This window comes from Heloderma suspectum, chromosome 3, assembly GCF_057233095.1.
Source record: "Heloderma suspectum isolate Gila_16-S chromosome 3, 16-S_ref, whole genome shotgun sequence".
NCBI classification, from domain to species: domain Eukaryota; kingdom Metazoa; phylum Chordata; class Lepidosauria; order Squamata; family Helodermatidae; genus Heloderma; species Heloderma suspectum.
In genome coordinates, this window is record NC_139460.1 from 123,481,914 (window position 1) to 123,496,964 (window position 15,051).

A 15,051-nucleotide genomic window follows, 5' to 3' on the forward strand; every position below is an offset into this window, starting at 1 on the left:
GCACGCACATGTGAATGGATGGGTTTTTCCACAACAAACATGGAAGCAGCAGTTAGGGAAAGATGAGCCCCCCACTCCTTTGTTTATTGTGAAGGAAATGCATCAATTAAAGCTCCATTCACAACCAGTGGTGCCATGCAAGGAGTTTAGGAACATAGGACACTGCCTTAGACTGAGTCGGACCATTGGTCCATCTAGCCCAGTATTGTCGACACTGATTGGCAGCAGCTCTCCACGGTTTCAGGAAGGAGTTTTTCCAGCCCTTCTTGGAGAAGTCAGGGATTGAACCTGTGACCTTCTGCATGCAAAGCAGGTGCTCTTCCACTGAAATCAATGACTTCAAACCCAGGGTCATGCATTCCATCACTGTGGTCCAAAAGCAAAACAGTATGAGCACTGGGGGGGGGGGGTCCTCTAAAGCACAAGGAACAGCCTAATTTTAAAACATTAGGCATCAGAATATCCCATTTCTGCCCTCTGACTATGTCACTAGGTCAGTTTTCACCTCACATATGGCCCACAGAAGCCTTGCATAGAACGTATTGGGGATAGATTCAGAGCCAACCACAGAACACTTGTTCTAAATTCCAGGGAAATTCCTCTCACTGTGCTGTCCAGACTCTAAACAAACAGACCCCCATCTTTCTGCTGCCTTTGACAGAGGAAGAGCCAGGGGAGTTGCTTTTTGGATTGCTCTTGTTTTAAGGCCATATCCCCATTCCATACGAATTTTGAGAAGACTCATGATTTTGAACTTCCATTGTGTTAGCTATATCAGGATTCCTGGTCATCTTAGTTGTCCAGCTAGGACCTGCTCAACTGCCCAGTGTGTGGCAAACCGGCTTTGGGAAATAGAATGCTACTTAAAGTTTGGGGGCAGGGGCAGAAGACAAGATACATAGCTTGAAAGCAAATACTTGTCATTTTAAAAAGACAGTCATCAAAATGCAGTAGTTTTAGGGGGTGCTGGCTCCAGGTGTTTGAGAGCAAGGCACCCTCAGTAGGCCCACTTCCTCAATGAGTCTACTTTCTCACCACCACTGTCACCAGCTGCTATTGCTCTTCATCCTCTGTCTCATCACTGCTACCACCTGCTTGATTGATAAGCAGAGAGCCAGTGAGCAAACAGACATGGCTTCTACTGCTCCTCCTTCTCACCACCATCATTGTCTGGGCCAGTGCAAGAGGCAGGTGAACAAGCAGGTTGCAATGGTGGAGAGGATGAGCAACTCCAGGGAGTCTTGCCAGTGGGCCCGTGCCCAACTATGCCTACCCTTGATGCCAGCCCTGGTTTTAGGAACTCCAGGACACCTCATGAATGAGAAGTATAGAAAACTTACCGAATGAGATTAAATTTGGAAATTTGCGCCACTTGCTGTTTGAGGACCATGGAAAGTGCCTCTTGACACAGATCAAACTCAACTCCAGAAGAAACACCAAAATCCAGAACAATGGTGATGCTCTGTTCCTGAATCACTCCAAATATTTGCCGGCTTTCAGTGGTTAGCCATTCCATTCGTTGTTTATACAGTTCAATAGCTCCAGTCAAACAATTCACAAAATGAAAGAGGAGTTCTTTTTTAGCTGTCAGCTACAGGGAGCAAAGATGTAGACATCAACATGTTGAGTGACAGGATGGAAAATGCAGAGACTCTACAGTCTCTTGATGCCTCAAGGCATTTAAAGATGCAAGAACAACTTTAAAATCTGGCAAATCAATTCGGTCCTGCCATTCTTCATGTAACTACTGACATGGATCATCTTGTTGAAATCAGCTGGGTTATGTCATTTTCTTAAGCAAAATCCAACATGGGGTCAAACTGGAGCCATTATTCTGCAACAAGTATTTACTAGTAATGGGTAGTACCCAATGGAAGGGGAGCGCTAGTGCTAATGACTTTGTACTAGCGTAAAGCAGCACTAGCGCAATGTCATTAGCACTTGCTAGTAAAAAGGGGGAAGTGGCAAATTTCTATCGCTGCGCCACCATTGGATATTGCCCAATGGTGGAGGACATATGTGGGCAACAGCTTTACTAAGGAACTATGATTCACATACATCTACCACATTTCAGGCATTTTAGATTCTAGATTTTACCATTTAGATTGATAATTTTTTAATGTCTGCTTTCATGTATTTCATATTGTATTTTGGGGTAGTATCCAAGGTTAATCCTACATGGAGCAGACCCATTGAAATGAGTGGGACTTAAGTTCATTGTAATGAACTTAAGCCTCATTCATTTCAATGGGTCTACTCTATGTAGACTAACACTGTTACAACCCCTTATCTCCTGTGCTGATTTATTATTGGTTATTTATTGTATATACTGTTTTATATTCATGTTTATTACATAATCTGCCTGGAGAACTTTTGTTATTGGGCAGACTAAAAAGATAATAACAAATCTTGACATAGACCCAAAGTAGGCAAAGAGTACTGTTTCTTGTGAAAATATCCAAAGAAAACCCGGTTTTGGCCAATCGATCCTTTGAAACTATGGAAATCAAAAGACGAAGTTCTGATTTTGAAAAGAGCCTGCATCCACAGTTTTTGCTGAATAATTTGAGAATCGGATCATCAGACTTAATGTCTGTCATCCAAAAACCCTGTTCTCTAAAACGACATGATCCCAGGCCCTTTATTGTTACTTCCATCCTTAGTTTAGGACAGAGGTGTTGAACCTCTTTCAGCCTGAGGTCAGAATTCCATTTTGGAGAAGCTCTCTGGGGTCTCATTCCAGTGATGGGTAGGACCATTTTGTTGCCTGAGGCAGTGCAGCAAATGGCACTCCCCCCACCACCACCTCACTCACACACACACACACACACACACACACACACACTTGACTTTCCAAGGCAAGGTGCATAATACTCAAAGCCAGCCAAGTTATTTTGGCACCTGGAGCAGAAAATCCACATTCGCCTCTCCCCTTTCCCAGCAGTAAAAATACAGTAACAAATTAAATAGCTAACAATTGCTGCCCTTTCAGGACATCCAAAATCTGCTGCCTGAGGCAGCTGCTTCACTCTACCTAATGGCAGGGCCAGCACTGATTTCAACCTTTTAGAATGGCCTGAGCTTCTGAATGTCTGGTTTAGAAGGCGGCCCTTCCGCAGCTTAGTGTCAACAGGTCAGTCAGATTTCTACAAGCAGCAGCCCCAATTCTTTAAACATCAGGTACAGCGATTTTCTCTTTATAGCCAGATTGCTGATTAGTACCATGCCCCAGCTCTCTCATTCTGTTAACATAATATTACCTTTCAAAAAGGAAGAAAGTTATGACTCCAGCCAGCTATGAATTTGTCACACTTACATTATACAGCTTGCCGTCTGGTGCTGTGGTATATTGACGATACAGGCCATTTGCATATCGAGAAGCCACAAGTTTCCCCAAGATGGACACATAATCTAGAAAATAAAAGTTGTTTTACAGGTGCAGTCTTCATTATGCATTGTTTTTCTTGCCTCCTGATTGTCTGCATGCTTATTTGGAAGCAAGTCCCACTGATCACAAAGCTCCGCTCCTACGCACTTGTTGTGGACTACCACTGAGTGCAATTATTTATAACCCAAAGCATGCAAAAGATCAGGCTGCGCATCATACAAAGGGGAAGACAGCCTCCCACAAGGACTAGGTTTGCATTGTACCTTGCTTGTGCTGAAATCCAATCTGGGATAAAATCTGAGAAAAAGTCAACTTGTTCCTCTTGAGCCCATGAAGCTGCAGCCATTTAGCAGAGGAAATGAGAAGCTGCACATCCAGGTCCCACTGGGTGCCATGATCCCGCCTTTCTCTTTCTTCCAAGTTCTTCTTGAAGGCAACAAGGGAATTGGATTTTTCAGGATCGATTTTAGGCTTTCCACCAAAAAGAACTGCTGCAAAGGGAAAAATATTGTAAGCTGCGTTTGTAGTGGAATTACTAATTGCATCCCCTTCCTTCCCCAGCAAGTTCATCCCAAGGTATTTTACTGTATTCTTAGGACTACTCCTTTTTAAACACACTATCGAAAGATGCCATTAATTGGGACAGGGAGTGGGGCTCTCCCTTTGTCATTCTCTCTTCATGTACAAAAGATGGCTGAAAAGTTTTGGCCTACATAGAATCAAGCTGGGTTTGGAATTAGCTGTGAACCTTTCAGCCACCCCTTGGATGTAGGTATGCCTTCTAGCATAGAGAAATTGGGCCCTGCGGCAAACCACTGAATCTTTCCTTCACATTTCCTTACACAATTACCTGGGCAGGGAGGAAGGTGCTCTCCTTCACTGGAGGCCTTCAAGCAGAGGCTGGATTGGTTACTTGATGGGGAATGGGTAAGGGTTCCTGCATCAAACAGGAGGTTGGACTAGATGGCCTACAAGACTCCCTCCAACTCTATAATCCTAAGGCTGGATAAGCCATTGAGCAGGGATGCAGAATCTCAGGCCCAGAAGCCAAAATGGCCTACCTGAGGGCCAAATATAGCTCTCTAGAGTTCCCTAGATGGCCACACTCCCCTTGGCCTCACCTTTTTCCCTGACAACCATTGTTTGGTGGTTTCCTGGCTTTTGTTTTTTTTCCCCATTCTAAAAGGTTGAAATGCCTCTCCTAAGGCTTAGCTACTGGTAGTAAGAGCTTTAAGATAAAATACGTTGGTATTTTTTGTACTGCCCCTTTTGCCTTCAGCCCTGCCCACCACTGTGATGTGGCCCCCAGGTGTTTCTTCAAAATGGAATCCAGACCTCGAGGTGAAAGAGATTCAATGCTCCTGTCACAGTTTGTTGCCCTCCTCCAACATTACTCCATGAAAATTGCTGAAGTCCTACGGCTGATTTACTTAATAGCAAAGCTAAGAGAAATAATAACTTGAAATACTGAAGATATTAGAAATACAGATATTGTGTTTAAACAGATGTCATCTGCCCCAGTTAATCTAACACACTATGGACAACTTGGTATCTGTTAGCAGATATTATCGCCCCTGCAGGAAGTATCAATAGCTTCCAAAAGAGGCGTCAATTGTTCTACACAAAAATCATAGTGCAGAGCATAAACAAAAGGATAATTTCCTTTAATTGTAGCGCACATTCCACAGCGTATCTCCCTGCTTTGCAAAGGGAAGAAAAGGACACATGGCCCTTTCTCCAACATCTGTTAGCTGATAAATCACACATTCTGTTTCCCACATATCTAGAGGCACCCTTAACTAATACATACGCATCTGTTCCTGTGTGTGCACACCACCAGCCCACTATTCTGTCTTTCAAGTACGTACACACACACACACACACACACACACACACTTTTGTCCTCACATTGTTCCCAGATTTCCTGCAGAAACTGTAACATTCCTGGGGGGAAAAAGGCCCCCTTCACCTCCCAGGAAACAGTCCTCAACCATCCAAGGTTCCCTTTCCTGTCCTCTTCTTTCTTGCCAATAGCACAGCCCCAATTCTTCTCCTAAGGTTTTGTGTGAGGTTTCTCTCAGTGAGGTTTTCTCTCAGCCTGCCTTTTCCACTGGCCCCTCTTTCCCACCCACTCACTGTTTCCTCAGCCCCTTGGGTTCAACTTCCCTGTGAGGAGGAGGGGGAAAAGCCAGCAAGGCAAACCGCCATCTCTGCCTTCTCCTCCTGCTCTGCCACAGAGGGACTGGGGGGCCCCTCGCCTCTCAAAAGACATTACAACCGACTGCCCTGTGAGCAGGAGAGGAAGTAAGGAATCACCATCTCTTCAAATAGGCTATTTGTATTATTTTTATGATAGAGATCCTCCTCCCTCCCTATTCTTTATTCCTTGCGTGTCATGTCTTAAATTTGGATTGTACGCCTGAGGACAAGCTTGCTGCTTATCTTTGTTAGCTGCTCTGGGAGCCTTTTTTGGTTAAGGGGCAGGAAATAAATGCTGTAAATCAGGGGTGCAGAACCTCAGGCCTGGGACCCAAATCTGGGCCTCCTGGGTTCTCAATCTGACCCTCTTGAGTGCCCCAGAGGGCCACACGCCCTTCCCCAGCCCCACCCTCCTTCCCCCAACCATTGATTGTTTGGTGGTTTCTCAGCTTTTGTGCATTTTTCCCTTTCTCAAAGGTTGACATGCCTCTGCTAAGGCTTAGCTACTGGCAGTAAGAGCTGTAAACTAAAATGTGCTGATTTTTTTTGTAATTTTGACCCTGCCCCTTTTGCCTTCGGCCCCACCCACCATGGGAATGTGGCCCCCGACATGTTCTCCAAAATGGAATTCAGCCCTCAGGCTAGAAGAGGTTCTGCACCCCAATGTAAATAAACAAATAAGAATACTGCCTATTTTGTCCCACTTTCATTAGCCCCCAGACTTTCTGCCATTGTTCTTTCTTTGCCTTCACCCACCAACACATGCAGTCTCTCTTGACTCTCAGTCCTATTAGTGAAGTAAGGTGTTTTAAGTACAGATTCCATTTTTGTTAAACCCTCTCCTTAACTGCCTGCCTCCTCTGCCCTTCTTTTGTTCAAGTTTCCTTCTTCTCTACTTACTCTTCCCTCACCATTGTGGTTCACGTCTACTCCCTATTCTGCTCACTTCCTTCAGCTATCCTATCCTGCCTTTGGATTCTCTGGCCCTTTGATTTCCTGCCTCCTGGGATCCCCTCCCAGTTGACTTTCTTTTCCTTAGCCTGACCCCCCCACACACACAATTCTTCCTGTCCTTAACACCTGTGTGACATTTTAATCCTAGCCATTTTAATCCTAGACAACCTTCCCTTCCTTCACAAACATACTGTGTGTATGTAACAACAGCCCATGGGTTAAATAACCCATGGGCTGTTGGGGGCGAATGTGAGAGAGCAGGTGTGCTGCCGCTTTTACTCAACAACCTATGATCTGCTCCTTTGTAGGTTGTTCAGCATGATGTTTGAACCCAGACCAATGGGATGTTTAGGGGCTAAACAAGCCAGCGGTTAACACAACAACAAACCATTTCATGCTCAACAGCCTATGACATCACAATCAACTACCTATGAAGGAGCTGATTGAAGGTTTTTGAGTAAAAGTGGAAGGCGCAGGTGCGCTGCAAGCAGCACACCTGCTCTCTCCTGCTCATGCATGACAAACCATGAGTTATTTAACTGATGGGTTGTCATTACATCTGAACCAGGTCAAAGCAGCTTCATTCAGATACTAACTGGAACGTTCATGAACATTCTGTGACATCCCACCAGTTATGTCTGTGAAAATTAGGTTTTAGTCCCATGGGCACAAAAATAAGAATTTTTATTATTGTTACTAATGCTTGCTTTTTACATGGCTATCCCAAACAGTAATGACAGCTATGTATGTCGTAAAGAGAAAATAGTTTTTGCAGAGACATTGCTTTAAGATACCGCTGAAGCAAGCTATTAATTAGCTTGTCAAATGCACAAAACATGTTCAACAGAACTTTCAGCTGTAAATTATTTTACGAAATATCATTTTAAAATACTCACGTTCACTCCATGCAAGCTGTTTACCAACGTTGCCAGTCATCCTGACCACACTGATTTTTTGTTTCTTTTTATGTTCCTCTTAAGACATGAATATTAAAAGAAAATGTTATGTTGATATTATTAACAGGACTGGTCACTATATTTTAAGCACAAAACAAAGCATTTAAAGCAAGCACTAGTTCTAGCAGTTGAATTAACTAACAACTTAGTCTTGTAAAGGAATTTATATATTTATTTATTTATAAGTATTTCTATGTCACCCTTCACAAAGATTGGTTCCAGAATGGCTCACACAATAAAGACATCACAACAATAAAATCCAACAGCCTTCCCCAACCCTCCAGATGTGTTGGACTATAATTCCCATCATCTGCAGCCAACATTCCCAGGGACCACTTCTAGAGCGCACCTTTGGGAAGGCTGCAATAAAGCGATAACATAGAACCATCAGCAAGATCTTAAAATACCTAAAACTTAAAAGCCTGAGAAAATAAAAAGGGTTTCACCTGGCTCTTGAGAGAAAGCCATGTTGGCACCAGACCAGCCTTCCTGAGGTGGGCGTTCCATAAATGGTATGCCACAACCAAAAAGGCCCTTCCAGTAGTTGTTGCCCACATTACTTCTCAGCTGATTATCTAAGAGTGTGGCAGGACGATATGGGAGAAGTTGCTCCTTCAGTTACCTGGACCCCAAGCCATTTAGGACTTTAAGAGCCTTTCTACATGAGATATTTATTGTCCTCACTCACAGTACTTTACATGTGCTTTACATTACATTGTCATCCTCCAGGGCGCCAAACTTAATCCTACAAAGAATCCTGAAGCAGAAGCCTCAATAAAATGGAAGATTAAAAGCTTCATGTAGAAAAGCCCTATAAGTCAATACTAGCACTTTGAATTGGGCTCTAAAGCAGGCACTGAAGCCTTTTAAACACAGGCTAGATGTGATCTGAATACTCTGTACCAGGGTAGGCAAAAGGCAGACCTCCAGGTGCTTTGGATTTGATTCCCAGAAGCCCTTGCCAGCATGGCCAATGGTCAGAAATGCTGGGAGTTGAAGTCTAAAACATCTGGAGATCTACTTTCTGACCACCCCCCCTGCTCTATACCCATCAAAATTCTGGCAGCTGTATTTTGCTTCCAGATCATCTTCAAAGGCAGCCCTATATATAACACAGTACAGTAAACCAGTTGAGAGGCTCCCAGGGCATGGATAAGTATGGCCAAACTATCCCTGTCCAGGAGTGGCAGCAGCTGGCAGACCAGACATTCTGCACCACTGAGGCTAACTAGGCCATTACTGGCAAAGCTGGATCCAGAAGAACTTGATCCTTCATGGAGAGTGCAAACCATTCCAGAGCAGGTTGAAATTGAATGCTGCCTCCCTCAACCATCTACCCACAGCACCTGCATCTTGTCAGGACTAGCTACAGTTTATTTGCTCTCCTCAACCCCATCACTGATTCCTGATACCAGTTCATCACTTCTACATTGTCACCTGACTCAGATGGCAGCAGAAACAAAGCCAAGTCTCACCAGCATACCCATGGCATCCCACTCCAAGTCCCTGGATGACCATACCCAGCAGCTTCATCTTAAAAGGCATGGGAAAAAATATGGAACTCATGGGATCCCACAGCACAGAGGTCAAGACAACCTTTTGGAACCGACCTTGCAAGTAAGATCCACTATATCACCTGAGGTAGTGTCTCCCACTACCCCAACTCACAGAGCTGGTCCAGAAGGATACCATGACTGATGGTAGCAAAAAGTACAGATCAATCAAGGAGAATTATTGGGGATGCACTCCCCCAACTTTCTCCCAGCAGAGGTCATCCATACGTTTACTCTCTTTATATATTGACTCTTAAGTTGCCACCTCAATGGACAAGTAAGTTAATGGGCAAAATCCAATGTTATGTGAGTGGACTTCCAATTGCATAACAGAAGTTTCCCTTTCACTTCTCCCTGCCCACTGTGTCTCCTCCGGAGGATTTCCCAACCCTCTATAGCAGATTTGGGGTGGGGGATCTGACCCACCAGCAGTGTCTGTTCCACTGGCAGAAGGACACTGTTGGATACAACCCAAGGAGTTTACTCTTGACTTATGCATTCTTTTAAGCAACATAATTACCTGAACACAGAGAAGGGAGAGGGTAGAAGGAGAAAATATATATAAAGGAGTATAGAAATTCTGTATAGAGTATAGAACAGCATGGATTTGCAAGCTATAAATTAGCCTCTCCCAATCTGGCACCCTCCAGTTGTTTTGGACTACAACTCCCAAGATTTCTGAACATTGGCCATGCTGACTGGAGCTGATGGGTACTGGTCCAAAACATCTGGAGAGCACCAGGTAGGGGAAGTCTGCCTATAATAAACTATCCACCCAAAGAGGCCCAAGGGCTGTTTGTGCAGCTCATGATTAACCAAAGTATGCATGTGCTCACTGTGACACCATGTTAGGGGAAACATTTTCACCTCTGAAAAACACTCTCGGGTCAGTTTGATTTAGGGAGATCACTGTCCCTCAGCAGCCTCCATACTCTGTTCCCACATTTTTCAGGACCTCCCCCCACCCCACCTCCAGAGAGTCTGTTCAGGTGGTCAGATGGCTGGAGTGTAAGAAGGACCAGTTAGGAAACTTTCCTTCACTGAAGATATCTTAGGATCCAAGCCCTAATGTGTGTTATGGGGGCTTTTCTGAATCATTCAGGCTGAGAGCCTTTTTCATTTACGTTCTGCTGCTTCACTTATATGGCAAATTATTAATCCAGATCCACATCACCACAATAGTTACTTGAGCAACTTTAAACAAAGAAAACAGAATAGAACAATAAAACTGTTAGTAAACATTTCAAAATGCCCTATGTGTATACATTGGAGGGCTTGTGCAAACATTTACCCTTTGGCTAGAGTAGTAAGTTGTGAATGCTGCCTCCAGGGAGACAGAGGTCTATCTCTAAGCATTGGCCACAAGTAATATTAACTACTGCAATTCTTTTACCATAGTGATGGATGGGGACCAAGCTGAAAACCTTCTTTGATGCAATGAGTTCATGTTACAAAATCCCTATACGAATGTCATTTTTGTAGAATAACTTGCACAGATTCCTCCTGTATCCCATATATAATATATATAAAAGTGTTTTGAATGCTATGAAGTGCTACATAAATGCTATGTATTATTATTATATTATGTGGATCATAAATGGTGATGATTCCACAGCCAGGTAAGCTGCAACATATGTACCAATGGAGAATCTGAAGTCAACCTCAGCTATTTACGTATAATAGACCGTCACATTCCAAAAAAAAAAAAAAAAAACACCTAAAAATTGAACAATCCTACATGGAAATCGCTAGCACTTTTCATATGAAAGGATGATGTGACTGACAACGTTCATTCACAAGAGATAAGAATCCAGTAGGAATCACTGTGACCTAGTTTTTCTAATATTACATGGAGACAGTGGCAAAGTATTTCATGGCAAAGTATTTCATGGCAAAGCCAATCCAGTCCATTTTAGAATAAACACTGGAAATTAATAGAGTGCAAAAGTCCCAGGTGATGGATCCAATGCCATGTTCTTTTGACAGCATTCAAAGGGTTCTTTATAGACTTTCTTTTCATTTTAGAATATAAAATCCCATACTAGCTGAACAGTTTCTTTACAGGAACTGCTCAAGGCACATTTATGGTAAATGGGGAGAAGAACATACAATGGTTCTAACACACACACACACACACACACACACAAAAGTATTAGAAACTCTGAGTAAAAAGCAAAATCAACTTAAATTGCCAAGCTACTTAGGGAAATAATAAAGAGGTTTATCTTACGCCCAACATTTTAAACCACTCCAGATTCACTTGAAAAGATCAGAAACAGTTCATCCAGCCAAGTTTCTCCTTCAGTTTGGGAGAAGATATAAGTATATCCCTTGAGCCTTCGCTTGTTGTGAATTTTAAGATTTTAACAGATGCAACCATCTGTGCAAGGAAAACTATATGCCCTATAATAAATGCATGGATTTTTCAGGAAGCTTAGAAGCTCAAACATTCAAGGCAAGAAACTGGCAAACGTCCAACCAAAACACTGTGAAACTTGGGAGGTTGCTTACATATAGCTTTTTGCATCAAACTTGGGTGAGTTTCCATATGTAGACAAATCTACTTTGATCTACCAGAGAAAGATCTTCCATTATAAATACTTCACATTCTGTATGGAGGTTATACTAATCTTGCACGGCTGGAATGGATCCAAAATTAACCTAGGCCCAAAATTAAACTTTCTTAATGTTAGGCCCTTTGTGGATTAAATCCCAGCACTTTTCACTGCATAACAACACCACTTCACAAATTAATCCAAAGCAGCATCCAAACAGAACTGGCTTCCTGCTTACAGCCATCCCCAGGTCTCTATTTCATTAGGGTAATCGGGCACAACTGCATTCCTGCCTAGAAGCAAATGTTAACCTGATGCTACTACCATCATCACCAGCCATTACCTGTTTATGAGCAAAGTATGTGTTAGGCCCATACTATGCATTGTGTGTGGGAACTGTGGCTGGATCTCCTGATTCCTCTGTCACACCATGAGAGCCAGCCCAAAACATTTTGCTGCAAAACATTTAACAACACTGTATGAATTCCCCATATCTGCTGAACTTCACACTAACCTCTGGACCTTACAGATGGCAAGGAGAGAAGGAAGCATTTGAATTTCCCTCTGGACCTTACAGATGGCAAGGAGAGAGGGAAGCATTTGAATTTCCCTGTATCCCCTTTGACAAGAGGTCTTTGGATGTATTTGAACAGGATGTTGTAACTGCAGTTCAGATACAGCCGAGTTCATCAAACCCAGAGGCAGGATCACCAGGACAAAAAGTTCTGAGAAGGCTCCAGTCCCTTTAAGGTTGCAATCCTTACCTGGGAGTTAGACCTACTGAATTAGGAGAGACTTTATTCCAAGTAAACATCCACAGACTCAGGCTGTAAGAACTACACAAGAGATAAAGTTTCCCCATAAAACAGTTTGTCCCGTCTCTGCAGAACTACCCTAGGGGAAAACTTTTTGCACTTTGCAAAAGTTCTCTCGCTTATGCAACACTTAAAGGTACAGAAGCCATTTCAGGGTCTGGACCTATTAATGCTATGCAGGAAAATGCAGCAATGTCTACAAGTAACTGTTCTGTAGCGCACCTGCACCCTATTTGTTGCAGGTTATTGTCTGGACTGGCAGGCAGAGTATAGAACCAGAGACGATCTCAGCGCTTTGATTCCTTGACTCTAGTTCTTTGATTCTATAACCCGGTATGCAGAATGCTTGCATTCCCCTCTCCCCCGCCCCAAGAGCAAAAGGATCATGAACGAAAACCTACGAATAACGAATACCGTTAATAATTAATGACAATATGATAAGAATAGTAATTATCAGTAAGCGTCTCACTCATTCTGGCTGTTTGGCTCATGCAGGTGCCCCTTGGCACAGATGCCAGCAGGGGGAAGGAGGGAAATCAGTCCCCGGGATACCTCCGGTGCAGAGAAAGGAGGTAACTGAGCAGGACCGCTCATCATGGGAATCCCCCAGGCGAGCCAATGGGGGGGCTGCTCCCAGCACTCCTGAGCGCCCCCTGCAGGCTCCCCGCCTCACCTGGTTCGGGCCACCTGGCCGCTTCCATGCCATTGTGACGGCCGGGCGCAGCGAATTCCGGGGGCCGCTGCTCTCGCTCCTCCTCCCGCCGCCGCCCCGCTTTTGTTGACGCTGGAGACAGCTCGGTTGCCAAGGCCAGGCCGGCGGCGCGGGCAGAGCTGGGCTGGAGAACCGCCCTTACGGGAGGAGCTCCGCGCTCCAGCCGGCCAAGGCTCGCGTGTCTCCAGAGGCGGGAAGGGCCGCTTTTGTTGAGTCGGGATCTTCCGAGAGCGACGCTTCCTGGCTCTCTGCGCGCTTTCATTTAGGCTGGAACTGCTACGCCGGTGAAGTGGTATTTGCAGGAGCGCTGATCATACGCAGAGTGCATTTCCCGACCTACCCCAAACCAAATAAAGGGCCGGAGAACCGAGAGACCCTTGGAAAACAAACCCTTTTATTTATTTCCAGATGCCACCTCAATGGCATTTGCTAGTTGGGCCGTATATAAAGTTAATAAATTAAAAAGGCCGGGACACATTTTAATCGTGCCTTTCCGCGCTTAGATCAGGATAGGCCAAACCTAAATAGGTAAAACTGTGCATCTGTATATTTGCATCCTTATAAATCAAGACTGATTAATCCAAACCTAACCCAACTTTCAGGGTCCATTCAGGAAGGCATCTGTCCAAAAATTATGCATGGGATGAGATTACCCTCTCATGAAATCGCAAAACCGTTAGTAAGTCATAAATCAGCCCTGAGAAATGGAGTGTAATATTTGGTCATGTTGTCCATCCAAAAGCATAGCTATTTTTAGCTTTGTAATGAAACAGTAATTCTGGGTTCAGAATTTATGTAAATATCTTCTACATGCACATAATTATACATACATAATAGACTTTTTCTTAATTGTACGTTGTTGTTCAGTCGTTAAGTCATGTCCGACTCTTCGTGACCCCATGGACCACAGAACGCCAGGCCTTCCTGTCCTCTGCTCTCTCCCGGAGTGTGCTCAAGTTCATATTCATTGCATCGGTGATGCTATCTAGCCATCTCATCCTCTGCCGTCCCCTTCTCCTTTTGCCTTCAATCTTTCCCAGCATCAGGGTCTTTTCCAGTGACTTTTCTCTTCACATTAGGTGGTCAAAATATTTGACCTTCAGCTTCAGTATCTGTCCTTCCAGTGAGCACTCAGGGTTGATTTCCATTAGGATTGACTGATTTGACCTCCTTGCGGTCCAGGGGACTCGTAAGAGTCTTCTCCAGCACCACAGTTCGAAAGCATCGATTCTTCAGCGCTCAGCCTTCCTTATAGTCCAGCTCTCACAGCCATACGTTGCTACTGGGAAAACCATGTTTATTATTTAAACATGATAGCAAAACGTAATTAAAATAACAGCAACTAATAAAAATGGATTACAATTCGTGCAGTGGCTTAGCCAACTGATCATGCACTTTTTCATAGAAGCACCAGATTTACACCATTTGTGGACCAACACATATTCCGGCATGTGGTATTGCACATGTGTCTGTATAAACAGCTGATTAAAATAATATTTCTGTATGAGCATGCTGTAACACAATGACTTACCTATGAAACGACCACAGTTTACACAATCATTAAAAAGATCAGGCTAGCTTTGATCAATCATGCAATTGCACTTAAGACTTGTTTTTACTTTGTACACATATGTACATGCCCATACATTTGAAATAATATTTGTTAGCCACATATCATACTTCACAGTTCATAGAACTCGAGCAATCCTAGATAACATTCACTTAGAAGAAGGGGGTTTCTCAGATCAGAAGATGGATCTCTCAGCCATACAAGGCAAGTGGATTTTATGAACAAAAAAGAGAAAAAAGGTTTATTTCGTTTGAGGGGAGTATCGCACCAGTCTAGAATACTTTTCTGTGCACTTCTGAATTTCATCCCAAACCTTGTACAGCTACAGACATTGGGAAAGGTTTGGACA

The 15,051-nt window shown here is 43.7% G+C and overlaps 1 protein-coding gene across 1 annotated transcript in view; it reads right to left on the reverse strand.

Moving 5' to 3' along the window:
* The window catches only part of VWA3B (von Willebrand factor A domain containing 3B), an 88,996-nt gene extending 75,782 nt beyond the window's left edge, over positions 1-13,214 (reverse strand). The window contains exons 1-5 of the mRNA XM_084844397.1: positions 13,094-13,214; positions 7,438-7,515; positions 3,652-3,879; positions 3,317-3,411; positions 1,341-1,591 (exon numbers count right to left, since the gene is read on the reverse strand). Coding sequence (XP_084700523.1) covers positions 1,341-1,591; positions 3,317-3,411; positions 3,652-3,879; positions 7,438-7,515; positions 13,094-13,121 — 680 coding nt within the window. The 5' untranslated portion in view covers positions 13,122-13,214. The remainder of the gene's footprint in view (positions 1-1,340; positions 1,592-3,316; positions 3,412-3,651; positions 3,880-7,437; positions 7,516-13,093) is intronic.
* Between the last annotated feature and the right edge of the window lie 1,837 nt (positions 13,215-15,051).